This window comes from Podarcis raffonei, chromosome 5 (assembly GCF_027172205.1).
Source record: "Podarcis raffonei isolate rPodRaf1 chromosome 5, rPodRaf1.pri, whole genome shotgun sequence".
NCBI lineage: Eukaryota > Metazoa > Chordata > Lepidosauria > Squamata > Lacertidae > Podarcis > Podarcis raffonei.
The window spans coordinates 100,481,413-100,497,606 of record NC_070606.1 but is presented as its reverse complement, the minus strand read 5'-3'; the positions used below and the strand labels follow the sequence as shown (position 1 = coordinate 100,497,606).

Genomic DNA, 16,194 nt, shown 5'->3' with positions numbered 1-16,194 from the left:
AATACTCTTGAAATAAATTGCAGGAGCCGTGTTGGTCTGACGCAGTCGAAATAAATAAAATAAAATTCCAGTAGCACCTTAGAGGCCAACTAAGTATGTTTTGGGTATAAGCTTTCACGTGCATGCACACTTCTTCAGATACCCTGAAACAGAAGTCACCAGACCTATATATATATATATATAGTGGGAGGGTGTGGTGGGGTTTTAGGAGATGGGTGATTGACTCAATGGGTATGGTCAACCTGTTGACGACTGTTAATGACTGCAATTAGTCCTACAGGAAAATATTTAAAATACTGTTGTATTTTTTTCTCCTTGATCTTATTGTTTTTGCTTACTCTAAGGTGCTTTGACAGTTTTTTTCTTAAGCAATCCACCAGTGTGCAAAGGCCACTTGCTGAGGGGTATAAAACAGCCATATGTCCGGGGGAGGAAACAAAATGATTGAAAAAGACACAGGTCAAAAAAGAATCTGCACACTTTCCTGGGAGAAATGCTGCTTAGAACCCAATTCTTATTTCCCTCTATCCTTATAACTGCCCCATCCTCAGATTTGCACTGCTAAACCGATTTTCCAATCTGCAAAATAATCTAGCATCCCCAGATTGCTATATCCATACGCAAGAGCCTTTGGGTGAAGGACTTTGTCCAAACATCTCCCAGAAATCAACATAAAGTCAGATCATGAATTTGGACACTGTGGAACGGCAGGAATCGTTCCGAGATCCGGCAAGACATCCGGCGGCAGTCGCTGGCAACTGGCGCGTGTGTGGATTTAATTCCACGTCTAATTTACCGTGGCCGAATGTTGTCTGTCACACTCGGGGAGTATATTTATGCATTCGTCTGGCCTGCCTCTCCCTCCCGGGACTCCTCAATTTACATGTTAATAAGTTTTATCTAGCAGAGGTACGGATCTGGGGCACAGTGCCATTCACGGAGCTCCCAGTTCAGAATAGCGCCGGGTCTAATCTTGTTACCAAATGGGAGAACTGAAGCAGGATTCAGAGAAGCATAGAATCATGTCCATTATGGAAAACAAAGTCTGTGCAGTTCTTGACTCTGTCCTGAATCTCCCAACTGTTGGGTGTTTCATTGCGGATGCCCACAAATTCTACAGTTATAAGGAAGGGGGGGGGACACACACATTTTTCTGCCTGCTTTTGTCACACCATGTACAGTGGTACCTCTGGATGCAAATGGGATCCGTTCCACAGCTCCGTTTGCATCCTGAGTAGAACACAACCAGCAACTGCGCGGGTCACGATTCGCCGCTTCCGCGCATGTGCGTGACATCATTTTGAGCGTCTGCGCATGCACGAGTGGCGAAATCCGGAAGTAACACATCAGTTACTTCCAGGTCGCTACGGAGCGCAACCCGAAAATATTCATCCTGAAGCTACTTCAACCTGAGGTATGACTGTATAATCCTACACTTTTCTATTTTCATTCAAATCTAGATGAGATGGGCCCTTGGCAGTTCAGTCCTTGAATACTCAAGTCACAAAAGAGAGATACGGTCAGCCTACAGCAACTTTTGCATCAGAATTTTATTTATTTCTAAGAACAAAATGCACAAAGAGGGATAATTCGGTCAGTAGAGCATGAGACTCTTAACCTCAGAGTCAAGGGTTCAAGCCCCACATCAGGCAAAAGATTCCTGCGTTGAAGGGGTTGGACTAGATGACCCTCGTGGTCCCCTCCAACTTTTATGATCCAATGAAAATGTTTCTGACAATCAACTTTGCCATTTCCACAAACTCACAGAGCTTGCTTTGCCATTCTAATGATGATGGTATTTTCTCCCCCTTCCAATTCTTTGTGGCCGCTGCTGTTGCGTAAAGGAATACATTTTTTTGACGGCAATCGTTAGAAGCCATTCAAATCAGAGAATAATTAAAGAGTGGAATGGAGTGAAGGAATATATGAAAAAAATATGGTTCCAGAACTGGAATATTAATAGATAATGTGTAAAACGTGCAGGGGTAAGCAAGGAGATAATAAAAGAATCAACTGAATAATTATTAAACTACAAAAACAAGATGGAAGAAGTTAAAATATATATATTGAGATCACACATGGGTGAAGGGGAGTGGGGGTATAGGGGGATTTATAAAAAAAATTAATGTAATATTTCTAATTGCGTTACATTTATATATAGCAAAGGGACGTCTATAGCAATTAGGTATATTTTAATCTAGTCAGCGATGTACAGTGGTACCTCTGGATATGAATGGGATCCGTTCCGGAGCCCCGTTCGCATCCTGAAGCAAACACAACCCGCATCTGCGCATGCAAGGCTGAGAGGAGATATAATAATAACAATACAGTCATACCTTGGGTTAAAGTAGCTTCGTGTTAAGTATTTCCCAGTTGCGCTCTGTGGTGACCCGGAAGTAACGGAGCGCGTTATTTCCGGATTTCGCCACTTGCACATGTGCAGACGCTCAAAATGACATAATGCGCATGCGCGGAAGCAGCGGAAAGCGACCTGCGCACATGCAGACGTGCAGTCGTGTGTTACGTTCTACTCAGGATGCGAACGGGAAAAGTGCTAGGAGGAAGGCACGCTTGGCAAATCCACACCGTGATCAACTCCCGCCCAGAAACCAATGTCCCCACTGTGGAAGGACGTTTGGATCCAGAATTGGCCTCCACAGTCACTTACGGACTCACTTTTAAAACCGTGTTTATGGAAGACAATCTGACTCAGCTACCAGGGATCGCCAAAGAAGAAGAAGAAGAATATAGCATTTTGTATAGTATCACAACACTTACACACAAAACCCCCCAACCCAATAAAACATACATTAAAGCTATACTTTCCCCCAAATTCCTAGAGCTTGGCCTCACAAGAATCCCTGCGCTCTCAATTTAAAAAGAAAGGAGTCTTGCAGATGTGAGAAGTCCACTTCTCGGAGCCTCTTTAATCTCGAGCAAAGAGGCAGAAAAGCGCCCGTTGGCTTGGAGCTGGCCTTGGCCCAGTGCCAAGGAGAAATCTGGCTGCGTTTTCCGTTAAGACAGAGCGGGTGTTTAACCATTGTGGCCGCCTGCCCAGGGAGGAAGGAAGGAAGGAAGGAAATGGACTCCATGACTCAGCAATGCATGAAGTCGAGGTGACGCGCAGCCCTCAAAGAGATGACTGATTCTGACAGATGCATCTTTAGCCATCCCACCTTCCCCAGAACTTTTACACGTCCAAGTTGGCTAACAGTAACGGCCACCTTGGGCAGATTTCACATTAATAAGGGCAGTAGACATCACCTTGCCAACAAAGGTCCGTATAGTTAAAGCCATAGTTTTCCCAGTAGTGATGTATGGAAGTGAGAGCTGGACCATAAAGAAGGCTGATCGCTGAAGAATTGATGCTTTTGAATTCTGGTGCTGGAGGAGACTCTTGAGAGTCCCATGGACTGCAAGAAGATCCAACCTCTCCATTCTGAAGGAAATTAGCCCTGAGGGCTCACTGGAAGGACAGATCCTGAAGCTGAGGCTCCAAGACTTTGGCCACCTCAGGAGAAGAGAAGACTCCCTGGAAAAGACCCTGATGCTGGGAAAGATGGAGGGCACAAGGAGAAGGGGACGACGGAGGACGAGATGGTGGGACAGTGTTCACAAAGCGGCCAACATGAGTTTGACGAAACTGCAGGAGGCAGTGGAAGACAGGAGTGCCTGGGGTGCTCTGGTCCATGGGGTCATAAAGAGGCGGACACGACTAAACAACAAAAGGGAGCAAGGGAGGGGAGAGGCACCCCTCTGCCCGAGACCATGCTGAAGAGTAGCTCAAAATGACATCATGCGCATGCGCGGAAGCAGCGGAAAGCTACCTGCGCACATGCAGACATGCAGTCGTGTGTTACGTTCTACTCAGGATGCGAACGGGAAAAGTGCTAGGAGGAAGGCACGCTTGGCAAATCCACACCGTGATCAACTCCCGCCCAGAAACCAATGTCCCCACTGTGGAAGGACGTGTGGATCCAGAATTGGCCTCCACAGTCACTTACGGACTCATTGTTACTTACGGACTGGGTGACTGACATAATACCAGGACTGACATCATCCTAGGCAGCTTCTTGCATTCTTCTCTGCAATCGTTTCCGATTTCTAATGAAAGGATGAATCATACGCAAGGCAGATGGAGCTCATTGTATAGCAGGAAAGATCAAAGCACCCATCCACTCCCCACTCAGGAAACCGTGAAGGAGCAGGAAGGAAAATTCATTCACTTCGTACACTTTTGCCATCCTGAAAGTTTAACATTGCTCAAAGTGTGCAAGCACTCCACGCGTTATGCAAGCTTTATGACACTCTTCAGAATCTCTCGATGTGGAAATGCAGATGGGTACAATTATGGTTGCCCCACGTCCAAAAGGATATTGCAGAGCTGGAAAAAGTTCTGAAAAAGGCAACCAAATTGATCTAGGAGGACAGAGTCACTCCCCTACGTATGAAGAAAAGTTGCAGCATTTGGGAGTTTTCTCAAAGAGAAAAGTTCGGTCAGAGGCAATGTAATAGAAGTTTATAAAATTAAACATGGCATGGCTATTGAGAAGTTTACCTCCCTCTCTCATAACACCAGAACTCGTGGGTGTCCAATGCAGCTGAAGGTTGGAAGATTCAGGACATATAAAAGAAAGGAATTGTTCACATTTTGTTGTTTAGTTGCTTAGTCGTGTCCGCCTCTTTGTGACCCCCTGGACCAGAGCATGCCAGGCACTCCTGTCTTCCACTGCCTCCCGCAGTTTGGTCAGACTCATGTTTGTAGCTTCGAGAACACTGTCCCACCATCTCGTCCTCTGTTGTCCCCTTCTCCTTGTGCCCTCCATCTTTCCCAACATCAGGGTCTTTTCCAGGGAGTCTTCTCTTCTCATGAGGTGGCCAAAGTCTTGGAGCCTCAGCTTCAGGATCTGTCCTTCCAGTGAGCACCCAGGGCTGATTTCCTTAAGGATGGAGAGGTTTGATATTCTTGCAGTCCATGGGGCTCTCAAGAGTCTCCTCCAGCACTAGAATTCAAAAGCATCCATTCTTCGGCGATCAGCCTTCTTTATGGTCCAGCTCTCACTTCCATACATCACTACTGGGAAAACCATAGCTTTAACTATACAGACCTTTGCGGGCAAGCTGCTGTCTCTGCTTTTTAAGATGCTGTCTAGGTTTGTCATTGCTTTTCTCCTAAGTAGCAGGCGTCTTTTAGTTTTGTGACTGCTGTCACCATCTGCAGTGATCATGGAGCCCAAGAAAGGAAAATCTTTCACTGCCTCCATTTCTTCCCCTCCTATTTGCCAGGAGGTGATGGGACCAGTGGCCATGATCTTTGTTGTTGTTTTTTTGATGTTGAGCTTCAGACCATATTGTTCACATAGCACAGAGTTAAACTGTGGAACTCGCTTCTGCAGGGGGCAGGGATGGCCACCGACTTGGATGGCTTTAAAAGGGCATTAGGCAAATTCATGGAAAAGGAGAGGGCTATCACTGGCTCCTGGCCAAGATGGCTCTGTTCTGCCTCCACAGTTGGAGGCAACAATGCTTCTGAATCTCAGTTTCTGGAAACTGCAGGAGGGGAGAGTTGCTATTGTCCCTGGAGAGGCTTCCCAGAATGGGCATCTGCTTGGCCACTGTGAGAACAGGATGCTGGACTAGATGGGCCACTGACCTGTCCCAGTATGCTTTTCTTGTGTTTTTATCCTTTCTTGTGGGCCCAAATATTTGTCGTCCACTTCCCTGCCCCCAACACCATTTAAAGTGTTCCATTATTAATCTTCAGCTCAGCGGCTAACAGGAAGAACAAGATAAGCAGAGGCGAGGACTCCTCACCCAGAAATCCCAGATCGGGATGGAGTAGAACTTTGGTTCAGTATGCATTTAAAGCCAAATATTGAATTTGCACTTTTGGAAACAACACGGGAACCAAAACACAGCTGCCTTGCATCACAGTTGAAATAAATAAATAAATTTTAAAAATTTGTTCAAACTAAGTTTCTTCTGGGTATAAGCTTTTGTGTGCATGCACACTTCTTCAGACACACAAAAGCTAATACAGTGGTGCCTCGCAAGACGAAATTAATTCGTTCCGCAAGTTTTTCCTTCTTGCGAGTTTTTCGTCTTGCGAAGCACGGTTTCCCATAGGAATGCATTGAAAATCAATCAATGCGTTCCTATGGAGACCGTCCGGGGACAGAGGGGAAGCGCCGTGCGCCTTCCCCTCTGTCCCCAGACCTGTTTAAAGCAAGGGGCGGCGGGGAGAATCGCTTCTCCCCGTTGCCGCCCCTTGGTTCAAAAGGGGTCCGGGGACAGAGGGGAAGACGCGCTGCGCTTCCCCGCTATCCCCGGAGCTTGCGGGGCAAGCTTCGTTTTGCGAAGCAAGTCCATAGGGAAATGCGTCTTGCGAAGCGGCTAAGAAAACGAAAAACTCCTTCGTCTAACGAGTTTTTCGTCTTCCGAGGCGTTCGTCTTGCGGGGTACCACTGTACCCAGAACAAACTTAGTTGGTCTCTAAGGTGCTACTGGACAATTTTTTATTTTTTATTTATTTATTTCAACTGTGTCAGACCAACACAGCTACCTACCTCTCAATGAATCTTGCATTGCAGGGCACTGAACTAGATGACCATTGGTTGTCCCTTCTAACTCTACAGTTTTATGATTCTATCCTTAGAATTTTGCACTTATCTGAATTTTGCAATGCAGTTTCCTAAACAGCATTTTAATAATGCACATTTTGCGGGGAAAGTGTGCACAGAAATGAAGATAATCATAGAAATAACATACATTCAGAAATTGCTTGCAAATACATTAGTCAAGACCACATACAAATATATGTTTAAATATGAAAAATTTGCACTAAAATGCCAATGTGTTTCCCCCCCCCAGTTGCAAATTGTTGCAAAATGTGGAGAATGAATGAATTTAGGACGGGAAACTTGAGAGACGAAGAGACCTAAAATTGACAGGACCTGCCATCCCTAATCCAAGCTGCAGCAAAACTCTCCCAAAGATTATCAGGCCATGAGGAGAGCAAAGAGTATCATTGAGAGAGAATAAGTCCATTTCTCATGGAGTCCCAGAGACCCATCAGTAGGAAGCCAGAATCACTCAGGGCCTGGGAATCCCCAGAGTTGATTCCTCCTGACTGTGACAAATGGGCCTGTCAGCGGCTCTGGCTAATTGCATGCCAACATGTTCATCTCGCTCTGCTCTGGGCTCATCTGCTTCCCTCAAGGGAGCCCTTGGCCAACAAAGCCCCGAACCACTGCCCCGCTTTGCAAAAGAGGGGGGGCAACCTTGCCTTGTGCGAATTGAGGGGGCTGCATCTCTCAGTTAGGCACTCGGCTTCCGTCCTGGGCTTCACGTTTGCACACTCAGCGCCCTCCTGGCCTTTGGCAAGAGGAGAGGGGGTTCTTCTCTGCATCACTGTGGACAGCCTGGGTCCTTTGCCTCTGTCCATGCTCAGAGCAGCAGCTCTCGGGATCCCAGATGCCAGGCATGTCTGATTCCCAAGAGACTGTGATCTACTCACAGTATAAAAATACTGGCTGTGATCTACTCATTGTCAAAGCTGGGGAGACAAAGTTGGGGGAGGCAAAGTTGTTGAGCATTTTTTTTTGGGGGTGGTAGATATCAACCCCGCGATCCTGGTTGATATCTAAGAGTCCACGACCAGAAGGAGGAGGAGTATCAGGAAGAGTGGATTCAATTTAATGATTATTTAGTTAAATATGTTAAGTTAAATTAACTGAAAACAGCTTGCAGATACTTCATTGGCTTAGGATTTTATTTATGTTAAGTGATGAATTAATATGTTTAATTTCATAATGTGAAGATCTAAGGATGTTAATGTTAAAGTTAAATTTTATAAGAACTGTGATTTGGAAAACCGTTAAAACGATAATGCAATGAAATTCAACCAGGGGGAAGCAAGGAAGTCACTTAACAATGTTAATAAGTGTAATTTCCAATAAGGCTATGATTTATGTTTAAACAAAAAATTTTTTTCCTTCCAGTAGCACCTTAAAGACCAACTAAGTTAGTTCTTGGTATGAGCTTTCGTGTGCATGCACACTTCTTCAGATACACAGTGTGCATGCACACGAAAGCTCATACCAAGAACTAACTTAGTTGGTCTTTAAGGTGCTACTGGAAGGAAAAAAAATTTTTGTTTTGAATATGGCAGACCCACACGGCTACCTTTCTGTAACATGATTTATGTTTGTTTGTCATATGTGTTTGTTTGTTTATAATGTTGTGAAAACCAATAAAAAAATTTTGAGGGGGGAAAAAAGGATCCCGCGATCAACTGGGATCAGCCATGGATGCCATGCAATCGACCGGCAGATCGTGGATGACATGCCTGTCAAATGCTTATTTTGCATTTTCCAGGGAAGCTCCACCTGTAGCTTCCTGCCCAAGGCCAAAGCGGGATGGGGTCACTCACCTGAGGCGCTGCCGAGGTCAACGGCGCAGAGCCAGAGAGCTACCAGCAGGAGGCAGCGGACCTTCATCCTGCAAAGACAGAAAAACAGCCACAGGGGACAGAATGGTTATTTCGGCTATTTTGTTATTGTTGTTGATGATGATGATGTACTTATATTTATAACCCACCTTTCCCCCTTACAGGACTCAAGCCAGCTGACACATAAAAACAAGAACTACTTAAAACATAGAAAACCCAATCATTAAAATACAATTCAGCATTGATGGAGTTAAAAGCTATATACCAGGCATCCCCAAACTCAGCCCTCTAGCTGTTTTGGGACTATAACTCCCATCATCCCTACCTAACGGGACCAGTGGTCAGGGATGTTTGGGATTGTAGTCCCAAAACAGCTGGAGGGCCGAGTTTGGGGATGCCTGCTATATACCATCTCTTTTAAAACACAGCAATAATTATAATAAATATAACACTACAACATCACCTTGCCAACAAAGGTCCGTATAGTTAAAGCCATGGTTTTCCCAGTAGTGATGTATGGAAGCGAGAGCTGGACCATCAAGCAGGCTGATCGCCGAAGAATTGATTCTTTTGAATTCTGGTGCTGGAGGAGACTCTTGAGAGTCCCATGGACTGCAAGAAGATCAAACCTCTCCATTCTGAAGGGAATCAGCCCTGAGTGCTCACTGGAAGGACAGATCGTGAAGCTGAGGCTCCAAGACTTTGGCCACCTCATGAGAAGAGAAGACTCCCTGGAAAAGACCCTGATGTTGGGAAAGATGGAGGGCACAAGGAGATGGGGACGACAGAGGACGAGATGGTGGGACAGTGTTCTCGAAGCTACCAACATGAGTTTGACCAAACTGCGGGAGGCAGTGGAAGACAGGAGTGCCTGGCGTGCTCTGGTCCAGGGGGTCACGAAGAGGCGGACACGACTAAGCAACTAAACAACAGCAACAACAAACACTACAACAGGCCCCCATTGGCTTTTTTAAATAGTGTATTTCTAAAGCAGCATCAATGCACCTGGTGTAGTCTAAAGGCAAGGCAGGCAGGTCCCTGACCCAAGAAACAGGTGCCGACAATTTAAAAATCATAATTAAAAACCGTTCAAACAGAAAATCCCTGCCCAGGCAGGGCCACAGCTGAGACTCCAGTCAAAAGTGATAAAAGGCACTTCTAGCCACAGAGGCCACCTGAGCCTCAAGTGATAATGATGGTTGCATAACTAGGTCAGAAGAGGCTGCTGGATCAGGCCCATGGCCCATCTAGTCCGGCATCCTCTTCTCACAGTAGACCTGAAGGAGCGTCTCCACCCCCATCGTTCTGCCCGGACACTGAGGTCCAGCGCCAAGGGCCTTCTGGCGGTTCCCTCATTACGAGAAGCCAAGTTACAGGGAACCAGGCAGAGGGCCTTCTCGGTGGTGGCACCCGCCCTGTGGAACACCCTCCCACCATATGTCAAAGAGAAAAACAACTACCAGACTTTTAGATGACATCTGAAGGCAGCCCTGTATAGGGAAGCTTTTAATGTTTGATGCATTATGGTATTTTAATATTTTGTTGGAAGCCGTTCAGAGTGGATGGGGAAACCCAGCCAGATGGGCGGGGTATAAATTATTATTATTATTAGTAGTAGTAGTACAGATGCCCGTGGGAAACCAGCAAGCAGGATTCGAGAGCAACAGCAACACTCTCCCCTCCTCTGGTTTCCACAAACTTTCTTTTTTTTCATTTACTGTATTTCATTTATCAAATTTATATACCGCCCTAAACCCAGAGGTTATAGGTTAGATGAGGTTCAGAATCCGGAGGCGGAGAGCATGAGAACATCAGTGCGGAGGCGCAGAGCACAGCCATCATGTCCAGTAGCCGTTGACAGCCCTCTCCTACTCCATAAATTTGCCCAGTCTTCTTTTAAGCCATCTAGTTTGGTGACTATCACCACCTCCTACAGGGAGTTCCACAGGTTAACTATGCGAGTTCTAGTGGGAGAAAACCTCCATGCCATTTAAAGGCTTTCTGGGAAACGATATATAATGAGTTAAAGAAAATGTTTAAAAACACTTTTGTTTAAAAAAACCAGAAGCCTTTTTACTGGGTTAGTAGGCGAAGAGATCCCAAGAAAAGATAAAAGACTGTTCATGTATGCAACAACTGCGGCAAGAATTCTTTTAGCCCCAAAATGGAAACAAGAAGAAGTACCAATGACAGAAGAGGGGCAGATGAAGATGATAATAATAATAATATTTTTTTATTTATACCCCGCCCTTCCCAGTTCAAAAACTCAGCTCAGGGCAGCTAACAACAAATTTAAAACACTTTAAAACACTTAATTATAAAAGCAGCATAAAATACAGTATAAAAACATGAGTAGCAATTATGGACTTTGCGGTACTGGAAAACCAGGAAAACTCCAAAACCAGCACGATCAAGTATTCCAAAAAGACTAGAGTAAATTTACACAATATTTGAAAGATCATTGTAAGCAATTAACAAGTTAGCTGAAGACTCATAACGAGAATTTTTTTGTACCTTTCTACATTTATTTAAATTTTGAGGTATTTTGCGATGAGTTTTATTAGAACTGGAAAAAAATATAAGATGCTGTGATATAAAGGTTAACTTTGAAAGCCAAGAGGCAGGAGTGAAGGAAGTCAATAGGCTCGAAAGAGGCAAGAGGTTAAGTGATATATAATGATGTGGTTATATATCTTTAAATGGAAAATTAATAAAAAATATTTTTAAAAAGAAAAAGAAAAACCTCCATGCCATTCAAGTGGGGAAAACCTATGTACATGAGCTGGAATGTGCAATTCATTCCAGGACCCCACCAGCACTTTTCATGCGTCTTTTGCTTGCTATTCCCAGTTGGCGAGGGACGCGGGTGGCGCTGTGGGTTAAACCACAGAGCCTAGGACTTGCCGATCAGAAGGTCAGCGGTTCGAATCCCCGTGACGGGGTGAGCTCCTGTTGCTCGGTCCCTGCTCCTGCCAACCTAGCAGTTCGAAAGCACACCAGCCAAGTAGATAAATAGGTACCACTCCGGCGGGAAGGTAAATGGCGTTTCCATGCCCTGCTCTGGTTCACCAGAAGTGGCTTAGTCCTGCTGGCCACATGACCTGGAAGCTGTACACCGGCTCCCTCCGCCAGTAAAGCAAGATGAGCGCTGCAACCCCAGAGTCGTCTGCGACTGGACTTAATGGTCAGGGGTCCCTTTACCTTTTTTTTTTTTTACCCAGTTAGTGAGTCCGGGAATAATTGCAGAGAGGAAACAAAATTAAAAAATTCCTTCCAGTAGCACCTTAGAGAACAACTAAGTTTGCTATTGGTATGAGCTTTCGTATGCATGCACACGTCTTCAGATACAAAGCACTTTGGCAAGTTATCAGGCGTTGAAAAGCCTATAGGGATCTGACCGATTTATTGATAGAAATTTACATCCTGCCTCCAAGGCAGCTGATAAAATATATACATGTCTTTTATATATGTGCAGATAAGATTCCTATAACAATTACATTTAACAGGCCTATAGATGATGATGATTTAAGTATCTGAAGAAGTGTGCATGCACACGAAAGCTCTTACCAATAACAAACTTAGTTGTTCTCTAAGGTGCTACTGGAAGGAATTTTAAAATTTTGTTTCCACTACGGCAGACCAACACGGCTACCTACCTGCAGAGAGGAAGGGAGAGATTGGGGTCCTTTTCTGCAACCCCTCCCTGACCTGCCAAAGGCTCTGGCCAGCCCCTCAACATCCTGCACCCCCTTCCTGGAATAAGCAAGAAGAGTCGGGCACGACTAAACGACTAAACAACAACGACCCAAGACATTGATCCTGCCCAGAGCCACTTCTCAATACCAAATCAGAAATGAAGGGGCCAGCCACATTTGTTTAAACATCGTCAGAGTGCATGAAATTAGTGTGGCATGAACTTTGGAATTCCCTGCCTCTTCAGATCCTGCAAGGCAGCAGAAGTTTAGGATCAGAGTTTTCCTTCTCCTAGGTGGGCCGCCTTCGCAGGCTGATGAGACCCATCTGCCTCTGCCTGGTTCCCTGTAACCTCACTTCTCGCAGGGAGGGAACCGCCAGAAGGCCCTCAGAGCTGGACCTCAGTGTCTGGGCGGAATGATGGGGGTGGAGACGCTCCTTCAAGTATACTGGACCGAGGCCTTTAGGGCTTTAAAGGCCAACACCAACACTTTGAATTGTGCTCGGAAATGTACTGGGAACCAATGTGGGTCTTTCAAGACCGGTGTATGTGGTCTCGGCGGCCGCCCCCAGTCACCAATCTAGCTGCCGCATTCTGGATTAATTGTACAGTGGTACCTCAGGTTAAGTACTTAATTCGTTCTGGAGGTCCGTTCTTAACCTGAAACTGTTCTTAACCTGAAGCACCACTTTAGCTAATGGGGCCTCCTGCTGCTGCCACGCCGCCGCAGCCCGATTTCTGTTCTCATCCTGAAGCAAAGTTCTTAACCTGAAGCACTATTTCTGGCTTAGTGGAGTGTGTAACCTGAAGCGTATGTTACCTGAAGCATATGTAACCCGAAGTACCACTGTATGCCAGTACCTACCTCACTGAGGGTTTGAGGTCTATTGGCTCACCTCACCTGGCTCAGTCAGCCAGTCAAAGCCATTCCCGGGATACGGCCGCTGTCACCTGCTGACAGCTTCTAGGAGCCCCAGGTGAAATCTGAGTGCAGGATGGGGACCAAAGGTAAATATGCTACCCGAGAAGGAGCACGATGTGTCCTGTATCAGAGGTACCATCCCCTCCCCTAACACCCCATACATTCCGGGTTGGAAGAAAATGCAATAAATCAATGTATATATATTTTAAACATTCTGTGACAAAGCTATTGGCTCCATTTGCCCCTTGATTCATTAAGTTGAAGCCCCCTCAGCACCATAACTAAGCACCTTGGACAGAGACCATGTCAAGATCCCAAGCTGGGCCACTATCCTGTTTCTTTTTTCTTTTCTTTTCTTTTTTTATTGATACAGCAAGAAAAGAAAAAAGGAAAACACAGATACCAAATTACACACAAGAATAACAATAGATACTGAATTTTCTTAACAAAAAATGAGCCATAAATTGGTCTTAACACTAAAGATTCTATTCCATACTTTGATTTCATATAACTTATTGCCAGTACAGTGGTACCTCAGGTTACATACGCTTCAGGTTACAGACTCCGCTAACCCAGAAATAGTACCTCGGGTTAAGAACTTTGCTTCAGGATGAGAACAGAAATTGTGCTCTGGCGGCACGGCGGAGGCGGGAGGCCGCATTAGCTAAAGTGATGCTTCAGGTTAACAACAGTTTCAGGTTAAGAACGGACCTCCAGAATGAATTAAGTTCTTAACCCGAGGTACCACTGTACAAACTTTATCATTACAGTGGTGCCCCGCAAGACGAATGCCTCGCAAGACGAAAAACTCGCTAGACGAAAGAGTTTTCCGTTTTTGAATTGCTTCGCAAGACGAATTTCCCTATGGGCTTGCTTCGCAAGACAAAAACGTCTTGCAAGTTTGTTTCCTTTTTCTTAAAACCGTTAATACAGTTGCGACTTGACTTCGAGGAGCAACTCATAGAACGCAGTGTACATAGTAGCCTTTTTTGAGGTTTTTAAAGACTTTGGTGATTTTTGAAGCTTTTCCAAAACTTCTTTTGCAGCCATTTGGTAAGTTAAGCTTTTAAAACTTTTTTGGGGGGGTTTGGATTTTGGGTTGGGGTGTTTGGAATTCAAGGACTTGGTGTTGGGGAGGGGTTTGCAAGAATCTGGAAGCTTGTGTGTGTTTTCCTGCATTTTTATGATTTTCTGTGACCATTGGGCCACTCTGCTGCTTTTTAAAAAAAATTCTGGATTTGAATTTCTGTGTGCTGGGTGACTGGGGGAACAGTTGGGGAGGGGTTTGCAAGAATCTGGAAGCTTGTGTGTTTTTTTCTGGCATGGAGAGGCTGCCAGTTCTGATGTTTCTGCGGCTGAAGACTTTGCAGCGGAGTTCCTGGAGGTTGTGAAGACGGAGGGCTACGTTCCACAGCAGGTCTTCAACTGCGACGAGACCAGGCTGTTTTGGAAGAGGATGCCTAAAAGGACTTGCATCACACAGGAGGAGGCCAAGTTGCCTGGCCACAAGCCCATGAAGGACCGTCTGACCCTGCTCTTCTGTGCCAATGCAAGCGGCGACCTGAAGATCAAGCCCCTGCTGGTGTACCACTCGGAGAACCCACGGGCCTTCAAGAAACACAAGGTCGACAAGGAGCGGCTGAGTGTCATGTGGCGATCCAACAGTAAGGCTTGGGTCACACGTGTGCTGTTTGTGGACTGGGTCAATCATGCTTTTGGCCCTGCTGTCAAACAGTACCTGCTGGACAACGACCTGCCGCTGAAGGCTTTGCTTCTGATGGACAATGCTCCTGCTCATCCTAAAGGCCTTGAGGAGGACTTGTTGGAGGAGTTCAGCTTCATCAACATCATGTTCCTGCCGCCTAACACCACGCCACTGCTCCAGCCGATGGATCAGCAGCTCATCGCCAATTTCAAAAAACTCTACACCGAGGAGCTTTTCAGGCGATGCTTCGAGGTGGCTGATTGCACCACCATCACCCTGCGGGAATTCTGGAAGGACCACTTCGACATCGTCACCTGCTTGAAGATGATCACCACGGCCTGGAATGGGATCAGCCAGAGAAATTTGAATTGCGCTTGGCGCAGCCTGTGGCCAGACTGTGTGGCACCAAGTGACTCTGATGCACCAGAGACAACAGTGGTGCAGGACATTGTTGCCTTGGGGAGGACCATGGGCCTGGAGGTCACAGAGGAGGACATCAGCGAGCTGGTGGAGGAGCACAACCACGAGCTGACCACCCAGGAGCTGGTCGAACTGCAGGCAGAGGCTGCGCAGGAGCAGGCCTCGCTGGAAGAGGAGGAAGCAACTGAGGAACGGCTGTCCTCCAAAGAACTGAGGGACATTTGCATGAAGTGGAAGGATGTGCAGGCTTTTGCACAGCGGCACCACCCTGACAAGCACGTGGCACATGACCTTGTGAACACCTTTGATACGAGGGTCATGTCGCCTTTCAGGGAGGTGCTGAAAAGGCGGATGAAGCAGCAGACCATGGACAGGTTCTTCAGCAAGAAGCAAAGAGTGGAAGAGGAACCTTCTTCGAGTTGTCCCCCAGAGTCTTAGAAAATGTACTGTACACTTTGTTGATTTTTAAATGTTTTTCTGTCATGTTTAGAAACTTATTGTTCCTTCAATTTTTGAAATGCTCTTTACAGTATGTGTGACTTTAAAGAGCAGTTAATAAACTCTTGTTGTACCAAATTTGGCTTTGTTTGGACTTTTTTTGACCATAGGAACGCATTAATTGATTTCCAATGCATTCCTATGGGAAACCGTGATTCGCAAGACGAAAAATTCGCTAGACGAAAAAACTCGCGGAACGAATTAATTTCGTCTTGCGAGGCACCACTGTATTAAACTTTTTCTTAATATATCTTAATTCTTATATCTGCCTTTCCACTATTACTGAAGTTCCTCGAATGCTGCAACCAAGTTTAAACTACTATATTTCTATTTCAAATATTCTTTGAAAACCTCCCATTTTGAAACAAATCCCTGTTTGGATTTATTCTTTATTTTTTCCTGATAGACCGCCTAATTCTGCATGTTCTCTCAGCTTTTGGATCCAATCTTGTATACACTCTCCTGTTTCCATTTGCCAAGGATTTTCTGTCACCTCTTTGGTGTTC

At 45.6% G+C, this 16,194-nt stretch overlaps 1 protein-coding gene across 6 annotated transcripts in view; it reads right to left on the bottom strand.

Annotated features, from left to right (window-relative positions):
- The window catches only part of IL1RAP (interleukin 1 receptor accessory protein), a 106,278-nt gene that overhangs the window by 59,966 nt on the left and 30,118 nt on the right, over positions 1 to 16,194 (bottom strand). For 5 of the 6 annotated variants that reach the window (XM_053390862.1, XM_053390868.1, XM_053390863.1 and 2 more), the window contains one exon: positions 8,432 to 8,499. The exons of the other annotated variant lie outside the window; for it this stretch is intronic. In XM_053390862.1, the coding sequence (XP_053246837.1) occupies positions 8,432 to 8,498 (67 nt within the window). In that variant the 5' untranslated portion in view covers position 8,499. The remainder of the gene's footprint in view (positions 1 to 8,431; positions 8,500 to 16,194) is intronic. 6 annotated transcript variants of the gene reach the window in all.